Source organism: Pogoniulus pusillus, chromosome 23, assembly GCF_015220805.1.
Source record: "Pogoniulus pusillus isolate bPogPus1 chromosome 23, bPogPus1.pri, whole genome shotgun sequence".
NCBI lineage: Eukaryota > Metazoa > Chordata > Aves > Piciformes > Lybiidae > Pogoniulus > Pogoniulus pusillus.
In genome coordinates, this window is record NC_087286.1 from 1,464,158 (window position 1) to 1,484,652 (window position 20,495).

Consider the following 20,495-nt stretch of genomic DNA (forward strand, 5'->3'; position numbering starts at 1 on the left):
AATATGGTCACTGCCACCAGACAGCTGTTGAGAAAGTGCAGTTTTGAAGCAGGTCACAGATCATAGAATCGATCACAGAATGGTTTAGGTTGGAAGCAAGATCAAAGCCCATCCAGTTCCAAAACCCCACCATAGACTGGAACACCTCCCACTAGAACAGGTCGCTCAAGACCGCATCCAATCTGTCCTGAACACCTCCAGGGAGGTTGTGGGGCATAGAATCAGAGAATGTAATCAAAGATCGTATTCTGTGCTCCACAGCCTCCATGGGCAACCTGTGCCAGTCTCTCACCACCCTCACTGCAAACAACTTCTTACTAACAGCCACTTTCAATCTCCCCTCTGCTTTAAACCCATTCCTCCCCCTCCTGGCATGACAAGACCTTGTCGATAGTCCTTCCCCAGCCCTCCTGGAGCCCCTTTCAGATCCTGCAAGGCCACTCCAAGGTCCGCTGGGGGTCTTCTCTTCTCCAGGCTGCACAGCCCCAACTCTCTCACCCTGTCCTCAGAGCAGAGCTGCTGCAGCCCTCTGAGCATCTTGGTGGTCTCCTCTGGCCAGTTGGATGAAGAGGTGAAACGTACCTTGTTTGCATGTGATTACTGTGCCCAGGATTAGGTGAAGTTCATTAAAACTGTCCTGTTTCTATAGTTCTCTTTCTATTCTGGCTTGTGTCCAGAGCTTGAGGCACAAACTGGGGGCAAGCTGGAGCAGAGAAGGTGCCATGGGAACATAAGGAGAAACTTTGTCCTTGTGAGGGTGCTGGAGCCTGGAGCAGGCTGCCCAGAGAGGCTGTGGAGTCTCCTTCTCTGAAGACTTTCCAACCCCACCTGGATGTGTTCCTGTGTGCCCTGACCTGAGTGATGCTGCTCTAGCAGGGGGGTTGGACTGTGAGTGGACTGTGAGTTGGACTGAGTGATTTTTGGAGATCCCTTCCAACCCCTAATATTCTGTGATTATGTGAATCAAGAGGAAGAGGTCTCCATGGCCTGACCTGGTCACTGCCATCACTGCCCTGCTGTACAACCTCTTGTACCCATTGCCTTCTCTCTATTTGCACCTCTCTGTAGTGAGAGACTGAATCTTTCAGGCTGAACCACTTTTCATCTCTTTGCTAATGGAGGATACAACTGCTGAAGTGCCTGAAATGTGCAAAGGATGATTTATTCTGCAGGTGAGGTACATAAACTGGGAAGCCATCCCAAGAAATTCAGGAGGGGGCAAGTCGTGTGGCAGCCGCGAACACAGCTGGCGTCATGTTCAGAAATGGTTCCTGTCAGTCTGTGAAGTGCAACTCAACTGGGTCTGCCAGGTGAAAAAAGGTAGATCTACTCTTCTCTTCAAGCAAGAAGCTTCAAAAACTTTACAAGAAGTTGCTTTTTTTTTTTTTTTTTAGTATAAGCTGCTGGGGAAAGCAGAAAACTTTGCCAGCCTCCGTGTTCCCCAGAGAGAGGTTGGGTGCTGGGTGACAGCACCGGGGGGGGAGGGCTGGAGTAAACGAGGCATGGAACCATAGAACCAGCCAGGGTTGGAAGGCACCACAAGAATCACCCAGTTCTGACCCCCCTGCTGTGGGCAGGGACACCTCACACTAGATCAGGCTGTCCAGAGCCGTGTCCAGCCTGACGTTAAATACCTCCAGGGATGAGGCTTCCACAGCTTCCATGGGCAACCCATTCCAAGGTCTCACCATCCTCATGGTGAAGAACTCCTTCCTAAGCTCCAGTCTGAATCTACCCAGTTCCAGCTTTGCTCCATTCCTCCCAGTCCCATCCCTACCTGACAGCCTAAGAAGTCCCTCCCCAGCTTTCTTGTAGCCCACTTCAGATATTGAAATGTCACAATAAGGTCACCTGAGAGCCTTCTTCTCTCCAGACTGAACAGCCCCAACTCCCTCAGTCTCTCCTCACAGCAGAGCAGCTCCAGCCCTCTGATCGTCCTTGTGGCCCTGCTCTAGACACCTTCCAGCACATCCATAGCCCTTCTGTCCCAGGGGCTCCAGAATTGGACACAGTACTACAGATGTAGTCTTAGCAGAGTGGAACAGAGAGGGAGGATCACTTCCCTCACCCTGCTGCTCACACTGCTCCTGCTGCAGCCCAGGCTCTGGTTGCTCTCTGGGCTGCCAGAGCACACTGACAGCTCATACTGATCTTCTCATCCACCAGCACCTCCAGGTCTCTCTCCTCAGGGCTGCTCTCAAGCTAGTGACTGCCCAGCCTATATGGGTGCTAAATGCCTGTCTTCATATGAAGCTGGATGTGCAGCTACTCCGTATCTTGCAAGGCTTGCAAAGGTTGCAAGCTTCTCACATATGAAGAAGCTTTGGTTTGCATTTCTGTAACGTGGGAAGCAGGAGTTAGGAATTCCTTACAGTCTTGACTCTAATGCAGGCAAAGCCAAAACCCAAACACAATATTTTTATGCACCAAAGACTCAGTGGTGCTCCAAGTTCTCCTTTAATGCTATTCAGGATTCAGCTGCTCTTGGAAAAACAATGATTCAAGGCAGCAGTGCCTCACCCTGTCGACAAGAAGCAGAAGTAACCCACAGTCACCACATGAAGTCTTTTACTTAATAATATTTGGGGATGAGAAATTTTTTTGATAGAGCTAAAGTGGAAATTTTCTCCCTGTTGAGATGATCCCTCTGGAGGGTTATGGGTTAGTGAAGGGCTGGAAGTGTTTCAGATAAATCTACTGTGGTTTGAGCAGAGAGCTGCAGCTGCCCTACTGTGAGCACAGGCTGAGAGAGTTGGGGCTGATCAGTTTGAAGAAGAGAACGTTCTGAGGAGGCCTTATCGTGCTCCTTTAGTATCTGAAGTGGGCTACAAGAAAGCTGGGGAGGGACCTTTTAGGGTGTCAGATAGTGATAGGACTGGTGGGGATGGATTCAACCTAGAAGAGGGCAGATTTAGATTGGGCATTAGGAAGAATGAGGATGCTGAGAAATGGGCACAGGTTGCCAAGGGAGATGATGGTGGAAGCCTCATCCCTTGGTGTTTTTAAGGACAGGCTGAATGGGGCTCTGGGCAGCCTGATCTGGTGTGAGATGTCCCTGTCCATGGCAGGGGTTTGGAGCTGGATGATCCTTGTGGTCCCTTCCAACCCTGACAGTTCTGTGATTCTGTGACTTAGAGACTGGAAGGGCAATTTCCCCTTCCATTGCTCTGCACAGGAATGTGATCCACCAAAGCTAGGACTTTGCTGACATGAGGCACAGCTTACAACAGAAAAGGTGAAGTAGGTGGGAATGCACATTGCACAGCGTGCAGCTGAGCTGTGTAGCTAAGCCTGCTTTGGAACCAGTGGCAACAGAGAGCCTTGCTCATTTCCTCCTCACAGTCGTTCACAAGCTACATCACAAACCACACAGAATCACAGGCTCACAGGATGTCAGAGGTTGGCAGGGGCCCAAAGAGACCATCCAGTCCACCCCCCTACCAGGGCAGGATCATAGAATCCAGCACAGGTGACACAGGAACACATCCAGACAGGGCTGGGAAGGCGCCAGAGAAGGAGACTGCACAACCTCTCTTGGGAGTCTGTTCCAGTGCTCTGTACAGTGAAGTTCTTCCTCATGTTGCGGTGTTGTAGTTTATAGCCATTGCCCTTAGCCCTATCCCAGGGCACAACTGAGAGGAGTTTGTCCCTCCTTGACCCCCAGCCCTCAGCTATTGATAAGCATTGATTAGATCCCCTCTAAAGAGGTCTGATGCCTTCTGCTACCTTGTTTTGCAGGAATGCCGTTAAAGCCCGAGCCCAGTGACACATACGGTAGGTTTTGGCACACACTTTTGCATCTTGCTCAGTGTTTCACCGTCAAAACCATCGCCCGGAAAGGAGCTTCTGTGTCCTGCGGCCGCGGAACGTGAGGCTCCCTGCTCTGTTTTGCAGAGTACCAAGGCGCTGCAGACAGCTGGGCCGTGCAGGGGGCCAGGCTCTACTACATCAGCAGCGAAGCTGTCCCCGCTGAAGGAGCCCGAGAGTTCTGCAGGATGCATTCTGCAGAGCTGGCTGTTGTCAGCAGCAATAGCGAGAGAAGGTTCCTGCAGAGAGCCCTCAAGGAAAACGTAAGGAGCATGGCAGGGGACAGCCCACAGTAGAAATGCTGCTGAGGATCTGCATGCTGGGAGGCAGAGCCATCAGCACTGGCACTAGCAACATCCACCTGGGAGGAGATCTAGGAACTTCCACCCCCCACATACAGTGTGTCCTTTGGCACATCAGCACACCAGGTTTGCCAGCAGCAGCCCCTCATGGGAAGATCTGATCCTTAAACTCTGGAAATGAGGGAATTCTAAGCCTGGCTTTGCTGGGGGCCACCAAACCCAAGCCAAACAGCCTCAGCGCTACTCAGCCCAGCACCAAAACCCCTCAGGTCCTTTTCTCAAGTCCTGGTTGTCTTCTAGGAAAATTCAAGGTGAAAAAATCCTTCCAAAGCCTTTCTCGAGCTCTTTGTCCAATTCCCACCTGGTGCCACCCAGTAAGTAAAAATCCACCTTGGGGTGGAAAAGTGGGATGAAAGGGATGGATCCTGGCTAAAACTGGGAATCAGGTGTCCAAATGTTCCTGGTGTTCTGTGGTTCTGTGAAAAACATCTTAAAGGCAGGAAAACCAGCCCAGCTCCAGTCACTAGAGGAGAATCCCCACCCCAGGAATTGTCCAAGGAGTTGAGGGCAGAAAGTTTGGGATTCAAGTGGAAGGAGGGATTGGGGATGCTGGGATAGGGTTCCACAGGGTTTGAACTCTCCTGCTCTGCACCAGCTGTCTGGCTTGAGAAGCAGCTGGTGTGAGAGGAAGACTTGAGAGGAGCATGAGATGGTGCTGCAGCCCCCGAGGGAGAATGAGAAGAGGGGTACCAGCTCCTGACTCAAGCTCTGCTTCTCTCCTAGCCCACCCTAAGTGCCCTCAGTGCCACAGGACTCAGCTCTGATGACCCAGATTCAAGCCTGGCCCCTGTGCCCAGGCCTGTAAATGCATTGCTGTCCTTAAATGGGAGCTTCTGCTCTGCTAGGGGTGTCCCCAGGAGCTCCTCTGTGGACCTAACCAATGGCATGAGCACTTCTGCTTGGTCTAGTTCAAAGACTATTGAAAAATAAATAAAACAAAGTAGTACCTTTTTGTTTCAGGAGGGATTCTGGAGCGAGGGCAGAGGATACTTTATTGGTCTGCAAGTGAGTCTTGACAAAAAGTTTAGGTAAGTTGAGTCCTGCAGCTCATAACATGCAGAATTACAATAGGACAATCTTTGTAGCCAAATGAGTTCTTTCAAGGGCTGGAGGCAGTTCCATGTACAGAGAAGAACAGAATGGTCCTAGAATATTCCAGTCACAGAATTATTGAGGCTGGAATAGACCTCTGGGATCATCCAGTCCAGCCTATGACCTAACAGCACCACATGGACCAGACCATGTCACCAAGTGCCACATCCAAGCTTTCCTTAAACAACTCCAGGGAATGGCAACTCCACCTCCTCCCTGGGCAGTCCATTTCAGTGTCTAATTCTCCTTTCCATCAGAAGTGCTTCCTAACACCCAACCTAACCCTCCCCTGGCACAGCTTCAGGCCATGCCCTCTCCTCTTGGCACAAGTTGCCAGGCAGCAGAGCCTGATCCCTACCTGACTACAGCTTCCCTTCAGGTAGCTGTAGAGAGTGCTGAGGTCCCCCTGAGTCTCCTCTTCTGCAGGCTGAACCCCCCCAGCTCCCTCAGCCTCTCCCCATCAGCCTTCCCCTCCAGCCCCCTCCCCAGTTTCGTTGCTCTCCTCTGGCCCCACCCCAGCCCCTCAATGTCTCTCTTGCAGTGAGGGCTCAGAGCTGCACACAGAGCTGGAGGTGAGGCCTGCCCAGTGCCAGGGCAGGGCAGAATGACAGCCCTGCTGCTGCTGCCCACACTGCTCCTGGTCCAGGCCAGGATGCCACTGGCTTTCTGTGCCAGCTGGGCACACTGCTGGCTCATGCCCAGCTGCTGTCACCCAGCACTGCCAGCTCCCTCTGTGCCAGGCTCTCTCCAGCCACTCACCCTGGTCTGCAGCTGCATGAGGTTAGAGTAGCCAAAGTGTAGCCTTGTCAGTCCTCATCCTGTTGGCCTCACCTTGGCCAGGGCTCTCTGAAGTGTTCTGCTCTCTAACAGTGTTCTCAAAAGAGAAAGAGGAAAGGATTTTTTTCTCTTGCTTCAACAGCAGGAGAAAGGATTTTTTTTCAAAGCTTCACCCCAGAAATTGGAGCAATTTCTTACTAGGCTGAATTTTATACCTATGGCACACACTGCAAACACTCTCTACAGAGCAGAGTCTAGAATTGTCATGCTTTTATATCTCATAGCTTCAGAGAGATCCTCAATTCAAGAGAGATGTTGAGATACTGAAAGGTGTCCAGAGAATGGCAGTGAAGCTGGTGAGGGGCCTGGAGCAGAGCCCTGTGAGGAGAGGCTGAGGGAGCTGGGGGTGTGCAGCCTGTAGCAGAGGAGGCTCAGGGCAGAGCTCATTGCTGTCTGCAGCTGCCTGCAGGGAGGCTGTAGCCAGGTGGGGTTGGGCTCTGCTGCCAGGCAAGGAGCAATCAGAATAAGAGCACACAGCCTCAAGCTGTGCTAGAGAAGGTTCAGGCTGGATGCTAGGAGGAAGTTGTTGTCAGAGAGAGTGATTGGCATTGGAATGGACTGCCCAGGGAGGTGGTGGAGTGGCCCTCCCTCGTGGTGCTCAAAAACAGACTGGCTGGGGCACTCAGTGCCATGGTCTAGCTGCTTGGATAGGGCTGCATGATAGGTTGGACTGGATATATTTTCCAACCTGGTTGATTCTTTGATTCTATGATTAGGAAGATCAGTACAAATCAGTACAAAAGCTGCCTCTGATGGAGGGTTTTAAGGTGGGCTCAGAAAACTCCCATTCCAGGGGAGAAGTCAGTAGAAATTAACAAACATTCCAGAAAGGATAACACAAATAAGCTCAGAATTAAGCTAAAAGCATGTCACTGGCACTGCCTGCCTACCCAGCTGAGAGGTGAAAGGTTCTCCACCTGAAGGTTTGGGTTTAACACCACTGCTCCCTGACTGTGGATGGCTGATCTTGGGAAAGCAGGAAGAGAAAGAGGGAGAAGCAAGCTGGCAGTGCGTGAGTCAGTGCAGGAAGCTGCACTCCTGAGGAAGGATGAAAATGAAACAGAGCAGGTGAGGTCTCAGCAGGGCAGAGCAAAGGGGCAGGATCTCCTCTCTCCATCTCTGCACATGCTGCTCTGGATGCTGCCCAGGCTGCCACTGCTTTTCTGGGAGATTTGGCTTTGCTTGGCTCCACTGCACCTCTTCTTTGTTTAGATTAAGTCTACCAGCAGCAGGAGGAGATGAAGCAGGGAGATGAACTCCTTTGCCACTTCTGGCTGAGTGACCCAAATACTGAACTATTGATTAAAACTCTTGTGCCAAACTCTTCTTTCTTCAACAGCAACATACTGAAGTGAAAAGCAGAAAGAAAATTACTTCATGCTAACACTTTATGGAGGGTGGATTTAAAGTAACAGGATGTTCAGTGGTCTCCAGACACAAGGCTTAATGAAAGTAACCCATGGACATAGCTCATTCCAGTGGCATTTTTGTCCTTGTTTGCATCTATGGAAGGATCAGTGCTGCTCAGGCAGAGCAGCATAACAGGGACTAGGTTAAGAGAAAGAAAACTTCTTCCTTCTATTACATCTTATGGATAACTGAAAATAGTTTCTGTTGGAAGATGATGTCCTGCCTGTAAACACAGAACCACAGAATCTTTTAGGCTGAGAAAGACCTTTGAGGTCAACAAGTTCAGCTATGAACTCAACACTGCCAAGGCTGAGGCTAAACTATGGCCCTCAGCACTGCATCTCTTCATCCCTTCACACCTCCAGGGACAGAGATCAAACACCTCCCTGGGCAGACTGTGCCAGTGCTTGAGAACCCTTTCAGGGAAGAAGTTTTCAACCTAAACCTCTGTTGAACAACTTGAGAACTCTCATCCAGTGACTTGTTACTAGGGAGAAGAGACCAGCAGACACCTGGCTCTAACCTCTTCCCAGGCAGCTGTAGAGAGCAATGAGGTCTCTCCTCAGCCTCCTCTTCTCCACACTAAACACCCCCAGCTCCTTCAGCTGCTGCTTCCCAGTCCTGTTCTCCAGACCCTTCCCCAGATGTGTGCCCTTCTCTGGACCTGCTGCAGCACCTCGATGTCCTTCTTGGAGTGAGGACCCCAAAGCTGAACCCAGGACTCAAGATGTGTCTCAGTCCAGGGGGCAATCACTTCTCTGATCCTGCTGGCCACACTATTCTCCATCCAGGCCAGGATGCTGGTGGCCTTCTTACACATGTGGGCACACACTGGCTTATCTTCACCTGTCTGCTGACCAACACCCCCAGGTCTTTCTCTGTTGGGCAGTTTCCAGCCACTCAGCCCCAAGCCTGGAGGGCGGCACTGGGTTGTTGCCACCCAAGCTCAGGACCCAGCACCTGGCCTTGGTGAATCTCACACAACTACCTCAATCCATCCTGCCCAGCTCCCTCTGCAGAGCCTTCCTACCCTTAAGCACATCAACACTCCCTCCCTTCTGCAAGGCTACTGAGGCTGCTCTCATTCCCTCACCCAGACCGTTGATGTGTTTTATTTTCTGTGTTGCACGTAGCAGTGGTTTAAACCAATTCCTCCTAGTCAGGACAACCAGGAGAGACAAATCTGCCCTGGTCCTTCCACTTGCAGCCAGTTCTCGTTAATGATCATGGACCTTCTTAATGGTGAGCTGTTAAGTAGGATCCTCCTCTCACACTTGCAGAGTATTCATCAGTAACTACTGGTTTATCTTCTCTTTAAGCTGGTTAGATGGCACTCCAGTCACCTACGTGGCCTGGGCTCCTAACGAACCCAACTTTGCAAATAAGGAGGAGAATTGTGTGGTGATGTTTGCAGAGACAGGTAAGCAACAAGGCTAAACTTTGGCTTCTCTCTGCCTGGACGTAGGCCTGCCCAACTTCTGCTTTGTGCTTGTCTTCTGCAATTCTTTTCCAGTGACAAGCCAACGGCTTCTCAGCAACTGCTGCAGCTGCTGCTCATGGAAGAGTCTAAGCCTCTAGGATGGGAGCTTTCAGTAGCATGCATCATTTCACACAGGTGTCTCTATCTGCATTTGTAAGATTGATGCTGCACCTCTTTACAGGGCTTTTCAGTGCTCCTCCAAGTAAAAAAGCTGAGTGCAGTCTGCCTTTGCTCCTAAGGACTTATGAAAACGTTTATGACAGCTACAGGAAACAGGGAGCTGAAGGTCCATTGCAGGGAGGATCACAGGATCACATGATTAAGTGCTGTGTCCAATTCTGGGCTCCCCAAGTCAAGAGAGATGTTGAGGTGCTGGAAGGTGTCCAGAGAAGGACATCAAGGCTGGGGAGGGTCCTGGAGCACAGCCCTGTGAGGAGAGGCTGAGGGAGCTGGGGGTGTGCAGCCTGAAGCAGAGGAGGCTCAGGGCAGAGCTCATTGCTGCCTGCAGCTACCTGCAGGGAGGCTGTAGCCAGGTGGGGCTACCCTTCTGCCAGGCACCCAGCAACAGAACAAGGGGACACAGCCTCAAGTTGTGCCAAGGAGGCTGAGGCTGGATGTTGTTAGGAAGTTGTTGTCAGAGAGAGTGATTGGCATTGGAATGAGCTGCCCAGGGAGGTGGTGGAGTCGCCGTGCCTGGAGGTGTTCAAGAACAGACTGGATGAGGCACTTAGTGCCATGGTCTGGTTTGCTAGACCATAGGGCTGGGTGATAGGTTGGACTGGATGATCTTGGAGGTCTCTTCCAACCTGGCTGATTCTATGATTCTTTGAAGAGACCTCCATACATAATAGAGTCCAACCCCCTGCCAAAGCAGTGCCAGAGAATCCAGCACAGGTCACACAGGAACACATCCAGACAGGACTGGAAAGGCTCCACAGAAGGAGACTCCACAACCTCTCTGGGCAGCCTGTGCCAGGGCTCTGGGACCCTTACAGTCAAGAAGTTCTTCCTCATGTTGAGCTGGAAGTTCCTGTCTTGTACTTTATACTCATTGCTGCTTGTACTATCCCAGGGCACAACTGAGTAGGTTGTCCCCTCCCTCTTGACTCCCAGCCCTCAGATATGTATAGACATTGATTAAATCCCCTCCAAGTCTTCTCTTCACCAGACCAATCAGCCCCAGGTCTCTCAGCCCCTCCTCACAGGGCAGTGCTCCAGCCCTTTAATCATCTTCACTGCCCTCACTTGGACTCTCCCCAGCAGATCCCTGTCCCTCTTGAACTGGGAAGCCCAGAACTGGATTAAATATTCCAGGTGAGGCCTCACCAGGGCAGAGTAGAGGGGGAGGAGAACCTTCCTCCATCTGCTGGACACACTCTGCTTAATACACCCCAGGACCCCATTGGCCTCTTGGCCCCCAGGGCACATTGCTGTGCCATGGATGTTCTCCCCCAGCACTCCCAGGTCCCTCTCCTTGGGGCTGCTCTCCAGCAGTCACCTCCCAGCCTGGACTGCTGCAGTTTGTTATTGCTCCCCAGGTGCAGGACTCTGCACTTGTCCTTGTTAGACCTCATCTGGTTCCTCTGTGCCCAGCATCTCTCTGGGTAGCCACACAGCCTGCAGCTGTCTCAGCCAGGCCTCCCAGCTTGGTGTCAGCAGCAAACCTGCTGAGCAGACTCTGTCTGTCTGTGCCCTCATCAATGGCGTTGATGAAGATGCTGAACAGGACTGGCCCCAGCACTGATCCCTGGGGGACACCACTGGTCACAGCTCTCCAGCTGGACCTGGCACCACTGATCACCACTCTTGGCACTCTATTGTGTAACCAGTTCCTAACTCATCTCACTGACTGATCTTCTATGCCACACTCCCTGATCTTGCTCACAAGGAGGTTACAGGAGGGAGTGTCAAAAGCCTTGTTAAGGGGGGAAAGAGACACACACATCTGATTCCCTGAGGCCCTCTTACATGCTTATAACTCCTTTTAAATGTAAAGCCTTGCAAATTCTGGAGCTAAGTTTTCCTTTTGGTTGTATTTTGGTAACTTAGCAAAGGCCAATGAGTGTCCCACAGTCTCTGTGTGAGGGAGCCAGTCGCTCAAGTTTAGAACAAATTCACTCAGCAATGCCACCTGAAATCCTGCCTTTGCCTGAAGACACCAATCACAGAGTCATCACTGAGTGGTAGGGCTTGGAAGAGACCTCTGGAGGTCATTCAGTCCAACCCCACTGCTAGCACAGGCTCAACTAAAGCAGACTGCACAGGAATGTGTTCAGGTGGGTTCTGAAAGGCTTCAGAGAAGGAGATTTCACAGCCTCTCTGGTCAGCCTGCTCCAGCACTCTCAAAGTAAGGAGGCTTTCCCTTATGTTCAAGTCAAACCTCCAGTGAAAGTCTTTCTGTAGACGTACAAGATGCACCTGGATGTGTTCCTGTGCAACCTGCCCTGGGTGGTCCTGCTCTAGCAGGAGGTGGGACTGGATGAGCTCTCAAGGTCCCTTCCAACCCCTGACATCCTGTGATTGTGTGATTCTATGATTTTCTTTCCAAATTTGCTCTCTGGTATATTCTCATGGCTGCCTGTGATGTGCTGATGCCATAGCTTGAACACATCATGGTCAAGTACCTAGCCTGGGCTACATCCAAAGCAGTAGGGGCAAAGATGGAGAGAGCAGATCCTGCCCCTCTGCTCTGCTGAGGCCTCACCTGCACTGCTGTGTCCAGCTATGGAGCCCCAGCAGAAGAGCAATATGGACTGGCTGGAGTGGATCCAGAGGAGGCACCAAGATGATCAGAGGGCTGGAGAACCTGTCCTATGAAGACAGGTTGGGAGAGTTGGGACTGTTCAGCCTGGAAAACAAAGGCTTCAGGGGGACTTGAGAGCTGCATTTCAATATCTGCAGGGGACCTCCAGCCAGGCTGAGGAGGGACTGTTCAGAAGGGCCTGAGGGGATAGGATGAGAGGCAATGGTTTGGACTGGAGCAGGGCAGGGTTAGGCTGGACTTCAGGAGGAAGCTCTGCACAGTGAGGGTAGTGAAATACTGGAGCAGATTGCTCAGGGATGTGGTTGAAATCCCATCCCTGGGAACATTCATTATCAGCCTTGTTGTGTCCCTGGGCAGCCTGCTCCAGCTGGAAGTGTCTCTGCTGAGTGCATGGGGTTGGGCAAAAGGTCCTTTGTGGGAGCTTTCCAACCCAATGCAACCACCAGTGCTGAGCAGCTGAAGCCTGTAAACATCTTTCTTTTGGTCAAACAACATCTTTTGCTTGTAAAAAAAGCCTGGGGGTACTGATAGATAGTAAGCTGAAGATGAGGCAGCAGTGTGCCCAGGTGGCCAAGAGAGCCAATGGCATCCTGGCCTGCATCAGGAGCAGTGTGGGCAGTAGGACAAGGGAGGTTATTCTGCCCCTGTACTCAGCACTGCTCAGGCCACACCTTGAGTGCTGTGTCCAGTTCTGGGCTCCTCAATTCAAGAAAGATGGTGAGGTGCTGGAAGGTGCCCAGAGAAGGGCAACAAAGCTGGTGAGGGGCCTGGAACACAAACCCTATGAGGAGAGGTTGAGGGAGCTGGGGGTGTGCAGCCTGCAGAAGAGGAGGCTCAGGGGTGATCTTATTACTGTCTACAACTACCTGAAGGGGCATTGCAGCCAGGTGGGGGGTGGCCTCTTCTCCCAGGTAACCAGCAATAGAACAAGGGGACACAGTCTCAAGTTGTGCCAGGGTAGGTCTAGGCTGGATGTCAGGAGGAAGTTCTTCCCAGAGAGAGTGATTGGCATTGGAATGGGCTGCCCAGGGAGGTGGTGGAGGCACCGTCCCTGGGGGACTTCAAGCAAAGCCTGGATGAGGCACTTAGTGCCATGGTCTGGTTGCCTGGATAGGGCTGGGGGATAGGCTGGACTGGATGAGCTTGGAGGTCTCTTCCAACCTGGCTGATTCTATGATTCTATGCTTCTAAAAAAACGGACTTTACATTGTGAAGGTGAGTGAAAGAGCTGCATTGAGGGCATGGATGTTGTGTGCCTCTTTCACTCACTTGCACATTCTAAAGTGCAGACATCAGCCTCTTTCTAACTCAGAAGTGATAAATTATTGTTACAAACACTTCAAGGTCTTGAGTTGCTTATTCAGTCTAATTACTTTTAGGTCTGTGGAATGATGTAAACTGTGGCTCCCCCCACAAATTCATCTGTGAAAAGCATAACAGTTCTGTTAACTCAACATTTGCCTCCCCACTGCCTTCTGGAGGGTGTCCAGAGAGTTGGGTTTTCTTTCACTACAAGGTATGTCCCCAGGTGCCGTGGGGAATGTCATGGGTTTTAATGAGAGCCAACAGAAATGAAGCTCTCAAATGAACTGGAGGGGAAAAAAAAAACAGAATTATTTTTGGAGAGAGAGGGATACAGGAAATAAATTACAAAGCAGATACAGCATCCAGGGTGAACCCCCTGGAATTTTCCCCCAGCCCAAAACTAAATCTGTGCTCCTCAGTGCTCTAATCTCCACCCACCCAACACCTCTGCCATCCCAGAGGCTGAAACTTAAGCCTCTGGAGGTCCCAAAACAGGCCTACTGCTTTCATGTTTGTCCCAATGAAAGCAGCTCTCAGCCACCACAGGGCAAGAGGAGGGAGAGGAGAACAAGCTGGCCTCGAGCTGAGCTTATAAAGAGAGAGCAGCACTGGGAGCTTGAGTAACAACCTTCTAGTCCCCAGGGGGGTTTTAACCTGGGACAGGTCAGTTGTGTAAAGCAGTGCAAGTGGACAGCAAGAGAACTGGAAAGAAGTAGGATTTTGTGGTTATAAAAGAAATCTGAAGCTCAATCACCCAGTCAGAACCTGCTGGCTGCATGGCTGGGCATTGCTGGAGGTGGAGGTGACCCTGAAGCCTGCAGAGGAATGCAGTAACAGGAACTGTCTGCTGGCTTCAGGCACACTGCAACTGCTCTAAAAATACCTTCTCCTCCTCTCCTGTTCTCAGCATTTATATTAGAAGCTGAACTGTGTAATGGACACTCTTGTAAAGCACAGCCCTTCAGGTGGGGTGACTTAGAGTGTATCTGAGTGACCCTTCTGGTTTGCACAAGGTCACCAAAGCTTGGGGCTCAGAGAGACAATGCCAAATGGCAGTGGTTTTGAGCACACTTTTACATCCAGACGTGGTCTGGAAGCCCTCGTTGCTGTAGCAGCAGAAATTGTACCAGTCTGAGTGGAAGTTCCAATTGCTAGAGGCTGTCCTGTCAACTTTGCATGCACAGTGACAGTCTCACAGCCCCGGGCTGCTAAGTCCATGTGTCAAAGGCTTTGCAAATGTTTCTGGGGCATGAACAGCTGTAACCACAGGCACTGATTGCACTGACACAGGAGAGCTGGAAAGGGACTTTTTGCAAGGGATTGTAGTGACAGGGTGAGGGGCAGTGGCCAGATGCTGGAAGAGCAGAGATTTAGACTGGGTATTAGGAAGAAATTATTTACAGTGAGGATGGTGAGACACTGGAACAGGTTGCTAAGGAAGTCATGGAGGCCCTCTCCCTGGGAAGTGTGGTGGGAGCTGTCCTTGGCCAAGGCAGGGAGGGACTGGGACTGGATGATCTTAAAGGTCCCTTCCAACCCAAACGATTCGTTGGAAGCTGGAGAAGGCACAGGAGAGACCACCCCAGCCTCTGCTGCTTGCTGCCAAGGGCCAGGAGCAGAGGAGATGGTTCCAAGCTGCCCAGGCAGGGCAGGCTCAGGCTGCACCTTAGGGAATCTTTCTGCCCTGGAAGGCTTCTCAAGCATTGGCAGTGTCTGCCCAGGGCAGTGCTGCAGTGCTGCACCCTGGAGGTGTTGCAGCAGCCTGTGGAGCTGTGCTTGGGGCCATGGCTTAGTGCTGAGGCTGCAGTGCTGGGTGTGGGTTTGGGCTGGGTGAGCCTGGAGGGCTCTGCCAACTGGATGTGTTCTGTGAGTCTGTGATTCCCTGCATCAGTGTCACAGAAAGCTTCCAAATGATCCCTCTGTTATTGCAGGGGGCAGGCAGGTGAGGATGTGCAAAGGGCTTGCATACCTGCCATCAGCCCAGTCAGCTCAGCTGCTACTGCACTCCTGAATTCCACCTTGTGCTGTGAGGGGATTTAAGGTTTGCCTGCAGATGCAATTGACCCAGAGCTCACTGACATTAGGCACACCCAGCAGTTCCCATCTGTGCTCAGTGCAATGAAATACCTTTCTGCTTTGTTCCCCAGTGCTTCAAAATGTTCTCTTCCAACACAACAAGAATGCTTACCTGGCATGCTGCACGAGATGCTTGCATCCATCTGGGAGGAAACCTGGCCAGCATACCAAATGCAGAAGTGCAAGGTACATTCAGAGCCTCTGCTCAAAGGGGAAGGCAGACAGCACCAAGCTGGAGGGAAGGGATCCATCCAGATGGACCTGGACAGGCTGCAGAGCTGGGCCCAAGCCAACATCATGAAGTTCAACAAGACCAAGTGCAAGGTCCTGCAGCTAGGATGAGGCAATGCCAGGTGCTGGTATAGGTTGGGCAGTGACTAGCTTGAGAGAAGAGGATTTGGGGAGTGCTGGTAATATTCCAGGTGGGGCCCCAGCAGGGCAGAGCAGAGGGTGAGGAGAATCCCCTTTGATCTGCTGGATTCATTGTTCTGATGCACCCATCCAGCCCCATTGATGGAGTTTTGCACATTTCCCTGGCTTTGGGTTGGTTGTGATGAACTTTCCTTAATGAGAACTCTTTGCTTCCTTCCAGCTTTCCTCTTCTATCACTTAAAAGATGCCACAGTTGATGTTTGGATTGGGATGAATGACATCAACAGAGAGTTCACCTTTATGTGGGCAGACGGCAGCAGTGTTTCCTACACCAACTGGGCTGATGGTGCACCAGAAGCTGTACAAAGCTATTTTGACCTTTACGAGTATGAAAGCCTGACAGGTGTCAGCATAGAGGTACAGGACATTGCAGTCACCTATAGAGCTTGGGCAGCCAGGGGATTTTCTAGCAAGGGAAGTGACAACAGCAATGTGGTGCTGAAGCAAGGCCTTTTGTAGGGGGCTGGGGCTTGGCAAATCACCTGGCAACAATTACAGACACACCAGACATACCTGGCCTGTGAAGAAGAGCAACTTTCTACTTTCCATTTGACCTGCTGTGAAATCCTCTTCTTCCCTTCCCTTCCCTTCCCTTCCCTTCCCTTCCCTTCCCTTCCCTTCCCTTCCCTTCCCTTCCCTTCCCTTCCCTTCCCTTCCCTTCCCTTCCCTTCCCTTCCCTTCCCTTCCCTTCCCTTCCCTTCCCTTCCCTTCCCTTCCCTTCCCTTCCCTTCCCTTCCCTTCCCTTCCCTTCCCTTCCCTTCCCTTCCCTTCCCTTCCCTTCCCTTCCCTTCCCTTCCCTTCCCTTCCCTTCCCTTCCCTTCCCTTCCCTTCCCTTCCCTTCCCTTCCCTTCCCTTCCCTTCCCTTCCCTTCCCTTCCCTTCCCTTCCCTTCCCTTCCCTTCCCTTCCCTTCCCTTCCCTTCCCTTCCCTTCCCTTCCCTTCCCTTCCCTTCCCTTCCCTTCCCTTCCCTTCCCTTCCCTTCCCTTCCCTTCCCTTCCCTTCCCTTCCCTTCCCTTCCCTTCCCCTCCCCTCCCCTCCCTTTCCCTTTCCCTTTCCCTTTCCCTTTCCCTTTCCCTTTCCCTTTCCCTTTCCCTTTCCCTTTCCCTTTCCCTTTCCCTTTCCCTTTCCCTTTCCCTTTCCCTTTCCCTTTCCCTTTCCCTTTCCCTTTCCCTTTCCCTTTCCCTTTCCCTTTCCCTTTCCCTTTCCCTTTCCCTTCCCTTCCTTTTCCCTCCCTCCCCTCCCCTTTCCCCTTTCCCCTTTCCCTTTTCCCTGCCATCAGGCTGACACCAGAAGTACAGGAGCTTGATCTGCTCACCTGCTGATAGCCTTTTGTAATGGCCATGCATCTGCCCCTCTCCTTCAGACAGATTGTGTCTCCCTGGTGAGGTCAGATGGCAGCTGGAGGGATAGCAGCTGTGACAACGAAGCAGGCTACGTGTGCCAGATGGATCCACGTGAGTTCTGTTTATCCCAGGCTCCTCAGCAGAGGTATCTCAGGTAGATGAGCTGAATGTACAAACCAACACAGTTGCTCTCAGTTCTGAGCCTCTCAGGCTTTCAGAGCTCCACTAGTCTTAAGACTGCTATGTGTAGAGTCTGACTTGTCCCACAGGAGTCTCTGGAGGAGAACCACTCTCAGACCTGGCTGGTTGTCCCTGCAGCACTGGTAATTCTAGAGAACAAGAAATGGAAATGGACTTCTCAGGGAAAGATGAGGCTCCCATGCAGCCTCCCTAAGTGCAGTCAAACCATGCTCCTGCACTGATGTCCTCATGCTCCAGGCTGCCTGAGCAGAGCAGAATCACAGAATCACAGAATTAGGTTGGAAAAGACCTTCAAGATCTTTGAGTCCAACCTAACAGCTTCTAATTAACTAACCCATGGCACTGAGTGCCTCATCCTATCGTCCTCTTCAGCACCTCCAGGGACAGGCACTCCATCACCTCCCCAGACAGCCCATCCCAATGCCAATCACTTTTGCTGTGAGGAACTTCCTCCCAACAAGAATCTCTTGCTGAGTTTTGACACTAAAATGAATAGTGAATGTTGACTGTCCTGCTGAGGAGATGGAGTTATGCAGATCTCCTGGGGCTCAGCCATACTACAGAAACAGAAGGGTTTAGGTTGGAAGCGACCTCAAAGTTCATCCAGTTCCAACTCCCCACCACAGGCAGGGACACCTCCCACTAGAACAGGTCACTCATCCAACCTGGCCTTCATGGCAGTGAAGAGGGCAAAGCACAGCTAACCGACTTTACTTCACCTTTGGTGCAGCCTAAGTAAAAAGGGTTGCTCCCCACCTGCAGTTGCTCTAACAGCCTGTTTGCCCTCAGCACAGCCCGTGAGCATCCCCTCTCCCTGCACTGCAAACAGAGAGGTTAAGGGTGGCATTTTATGTTTGCTTAATCCCAGGAATAATCCCTTCTGAATACAGCTACAGACCCTCAAGGGTGGCAGTACCAACTGCCTGGCTCCAGTGCACAGGCAGCCTGCAGGCTGATGAATCTGAGCCACTGGCCAGTGGTGATCTGTTAATGTCAAACATCAAACCTCAGGTTGTGACAGCAGTGCACAACAGTAAATATCTCAATTGTCTAGCCCACGGCAGCTGAGGGAACCAGAGTTGTTTAGATTGGAGAAGACAAGGCTCAGGGAGACATCATTGCTCTCTACAGCTCTCTGGGAGGAGGTTGGAGTGAGGTGAGGATTGGTCTCTCCTGCCTTCTGAGCAGATGGGAGGAAATGGCCTCAAGTTGCACCAAGGGAGGCTTAGGTTGGATATAAGAAGAATCTTCTTCCCAGAAAGGGTTCTCAAGAACTGACTCAGGCTGCCCAGGGAGGTGGTTGAATGCCCATCCCTGGAGGTATTTCCAAGAGGCAGAGATGTGGTGCTGAGGGCTATGGTTTAGCCTTAGCCTTGGCAGAGTTGGAGAATGGTTGGACTGGATGAGATTCAACTGAAACAGTTCTGTGATTCTAAGTCCTCTCCAGCAGTGTGCAGAACCAGCTGTGAGCTAGAACATAGGGAGTTTCTAAAGCACTTAGAGCAGGGTGGCTCAAATGCTATTTTGATAACTCTTAGTCTGCACTCGTCAGGCTTCTAATAGGTAGGTGCAGGGCACCTCAGGGCATCCTCAGGGCAGCCAGGATGTGTCCTCTCCTCTCACTCTGCTCTTTACATGAATACATTTAGTCCATGTTGCACAACAGGTTTGATTCAGGCTTTGGTTTGTTGGTCTGTTGTTTTCTAGGTACAGAGGTTTCAAGGTGGGGTTGTTGGTTGGTTGATTGGTTGGGTTTTGTTGATTGGTTGGGTTTGGTTTGTTGATTGGGTTTTGTTTGATTGGTTGGGTTTTGTTTGTTGGTAGGGTTTTGTTCATTGGTTGGGTTTTGTTCGTTGGTTGGGTTTTGCTTGATTGGTTGGGATTTGTTTGTTAGGTTTTGTTTGTTGGGTTTTGTTTGTTGGTTGGGTTATGTTTGTTGGTTGGGTTTTGTTTGATTGGTTGGGTTTTGTTTGATTGGTTGGGTTTTGTTCACTGGTTGGGTTTTGTTTGTTGGTTGGGTTTTGTTTGTTGGTTGGGTTTTGTTTGATTGGTTGGGTTTTGTTTGATTGATTGGGTTTTATTTGATTGGTTGGGTTTTGTTTGATTGGTTGGGTTATGTTTGTTGGTTGGGTTTTGTTTGATTGGTTGGGTTTTGTTCACTGGTTGGGTTTTGTTTGTTGGTTGGGTTTTATATGATTGGTTGGGTTTTGTTTGATTGGTTGGGTTTTGTTTGATTGCTTGGGTTTTGTTTGATTGCTTGGGTTTTGTTTGTTGGTTGGGTTTTGTTTGATTGGTTGGGTTTTGTTTGTTGGTTGGGTTTTGTTTGATTGGTTGGGTTTTGTTTGTTGGTTGGGTTTTGTTCGTTGGTTGGGTTTTGCTTGATTGATTGGGTTTTGTTGGTTGGTTGGGTTTTGTTTGATTGGTTGGGTTTTGTTTTGTTTGTTGGGTTTTGTTTGTTGGTTGGGCTTTGTTTGATTGGTTGGGTTTTGTTTGTTGGTTGGGTTTTGTTGGTTGGTTGGGTTTTGTTTGTCGATTGGGTTTTGCTTGATTGATTGGGTTTTGTTTGTTGGTTGGTTGGTCGTTGGATGAGTTTTGTTCATTGGTTGGGTTTTGTTTGATTGGTTGGGTTCTGTTTGTTGGTTGGGTTTTGCTTGATTGGTTGAGTTTTGTTTGATTGGTTGGGTTTTGTTTGATTGGTTGGGTTTTGTTTGTTGATTGGGTTTTACTTGATTGGTTGGGTTTTGTTTGTTGGTTGGGTTTTGCTGGTTGGTTGGGTTTTGCTTGATTGGTTGGGTTTTGTTTGTTCATTGGGTTTTGCTTGATTGGTTGGGTTTTTTTTGTTGGTTGGGTTTTGTTTTGTTTGTTGGTTGGGTTTTGTTTGATTGGTTGCATTTTGTTTGTTGGTTGGGTTTTGTTTATTGATTGGGTTTTGCTTGATTGGTTGGGTTTTGTTTGTTGGTTGGTTGGTTGTTGGATGAGTTTTGTTCATTGGTTGGGTTTTGTTTGTTGGTTGGGTTTTGTTTGATTGGTTGGGTTTTGTTTGTTGGGTTTTGTTTGTTGGGTTTTGTTTGATTGGTTGGGTTTTGTTTGATTGGTTGGGGTTTGTTTGTTGGTTGGGTTTTGTTTGTTGGTTGGGTTTTGTTTGTTGGTTGGGTTTTGTTTGATTGCTTGGGTTTTGTTTGATTGGTTGGGGTTTGTTTGTTGGTTGGGTTTTGTTTGTTGGTTGGGTTTTGTTTGTTGGTTGGGTTTTGTTTGATTGGTTGGTTTTGTTTGATTGGTTGGGGTTTGTTTGTTGGGTTTTGCTTGATTGGTTCGGTTTTGTTTTGTTGGTTGGGTTTTGTTTGTTGGATTGGTTTTGTTTCTTGGTTGGGTTTTGTTTTTTGGTTG

At 50.4% G+C, this 20,495-nt stretch overlaps 1 protein-coding gene across 1 annotated transcript in view; it reads left to right on the forward strand.

Moving 5' to 3' along the window:
- LOC135185551 (macrophage mannose receptor 1-like) overlaps window positions 1-20,495 on the forward strand; it is a 71,430-nt gene that overhangs the window by 35,396 nt on the left and 15,539 nt on the right. Inside the window, exons 15-23 of the mRNA XM_064162331.1 lie at window positions 1,173-1,320; window positions 3,739-3,774; window positions 3,895-4,070; window positions 5,130-5,197; window positions 8,828-8,928; window positions 13,132-13,268; window positions 15,205-15,319; window positions 15,726-15,922; window positions 16,928-17,018. Of these exons, the coding sequence (XP_064018401.1) occupies window positions 1,173-1,320; window positions 3,739-3,774; window positions 3,895-4,070; window positions 5,130-5,197; window positions 8,828-8,928; window positions 13,132-13,268; window positions 15,205-15,319; window positions 15,726-15,922; window positions 16,928-17,018 (1,069 nt within the window). The remainder of the gene's footprint in view (window positions 1-1,172; window positions 1,321-3,738; window positions 3,775-3,894; window positions 4,071-5,129; window positions 5,198-8,827; window positions 8,929-13,131; window positions 13,269-15,204; window positions 15,320-15,725; window positions 15,923-16,927; window positions 17,019-20,495) is intronic.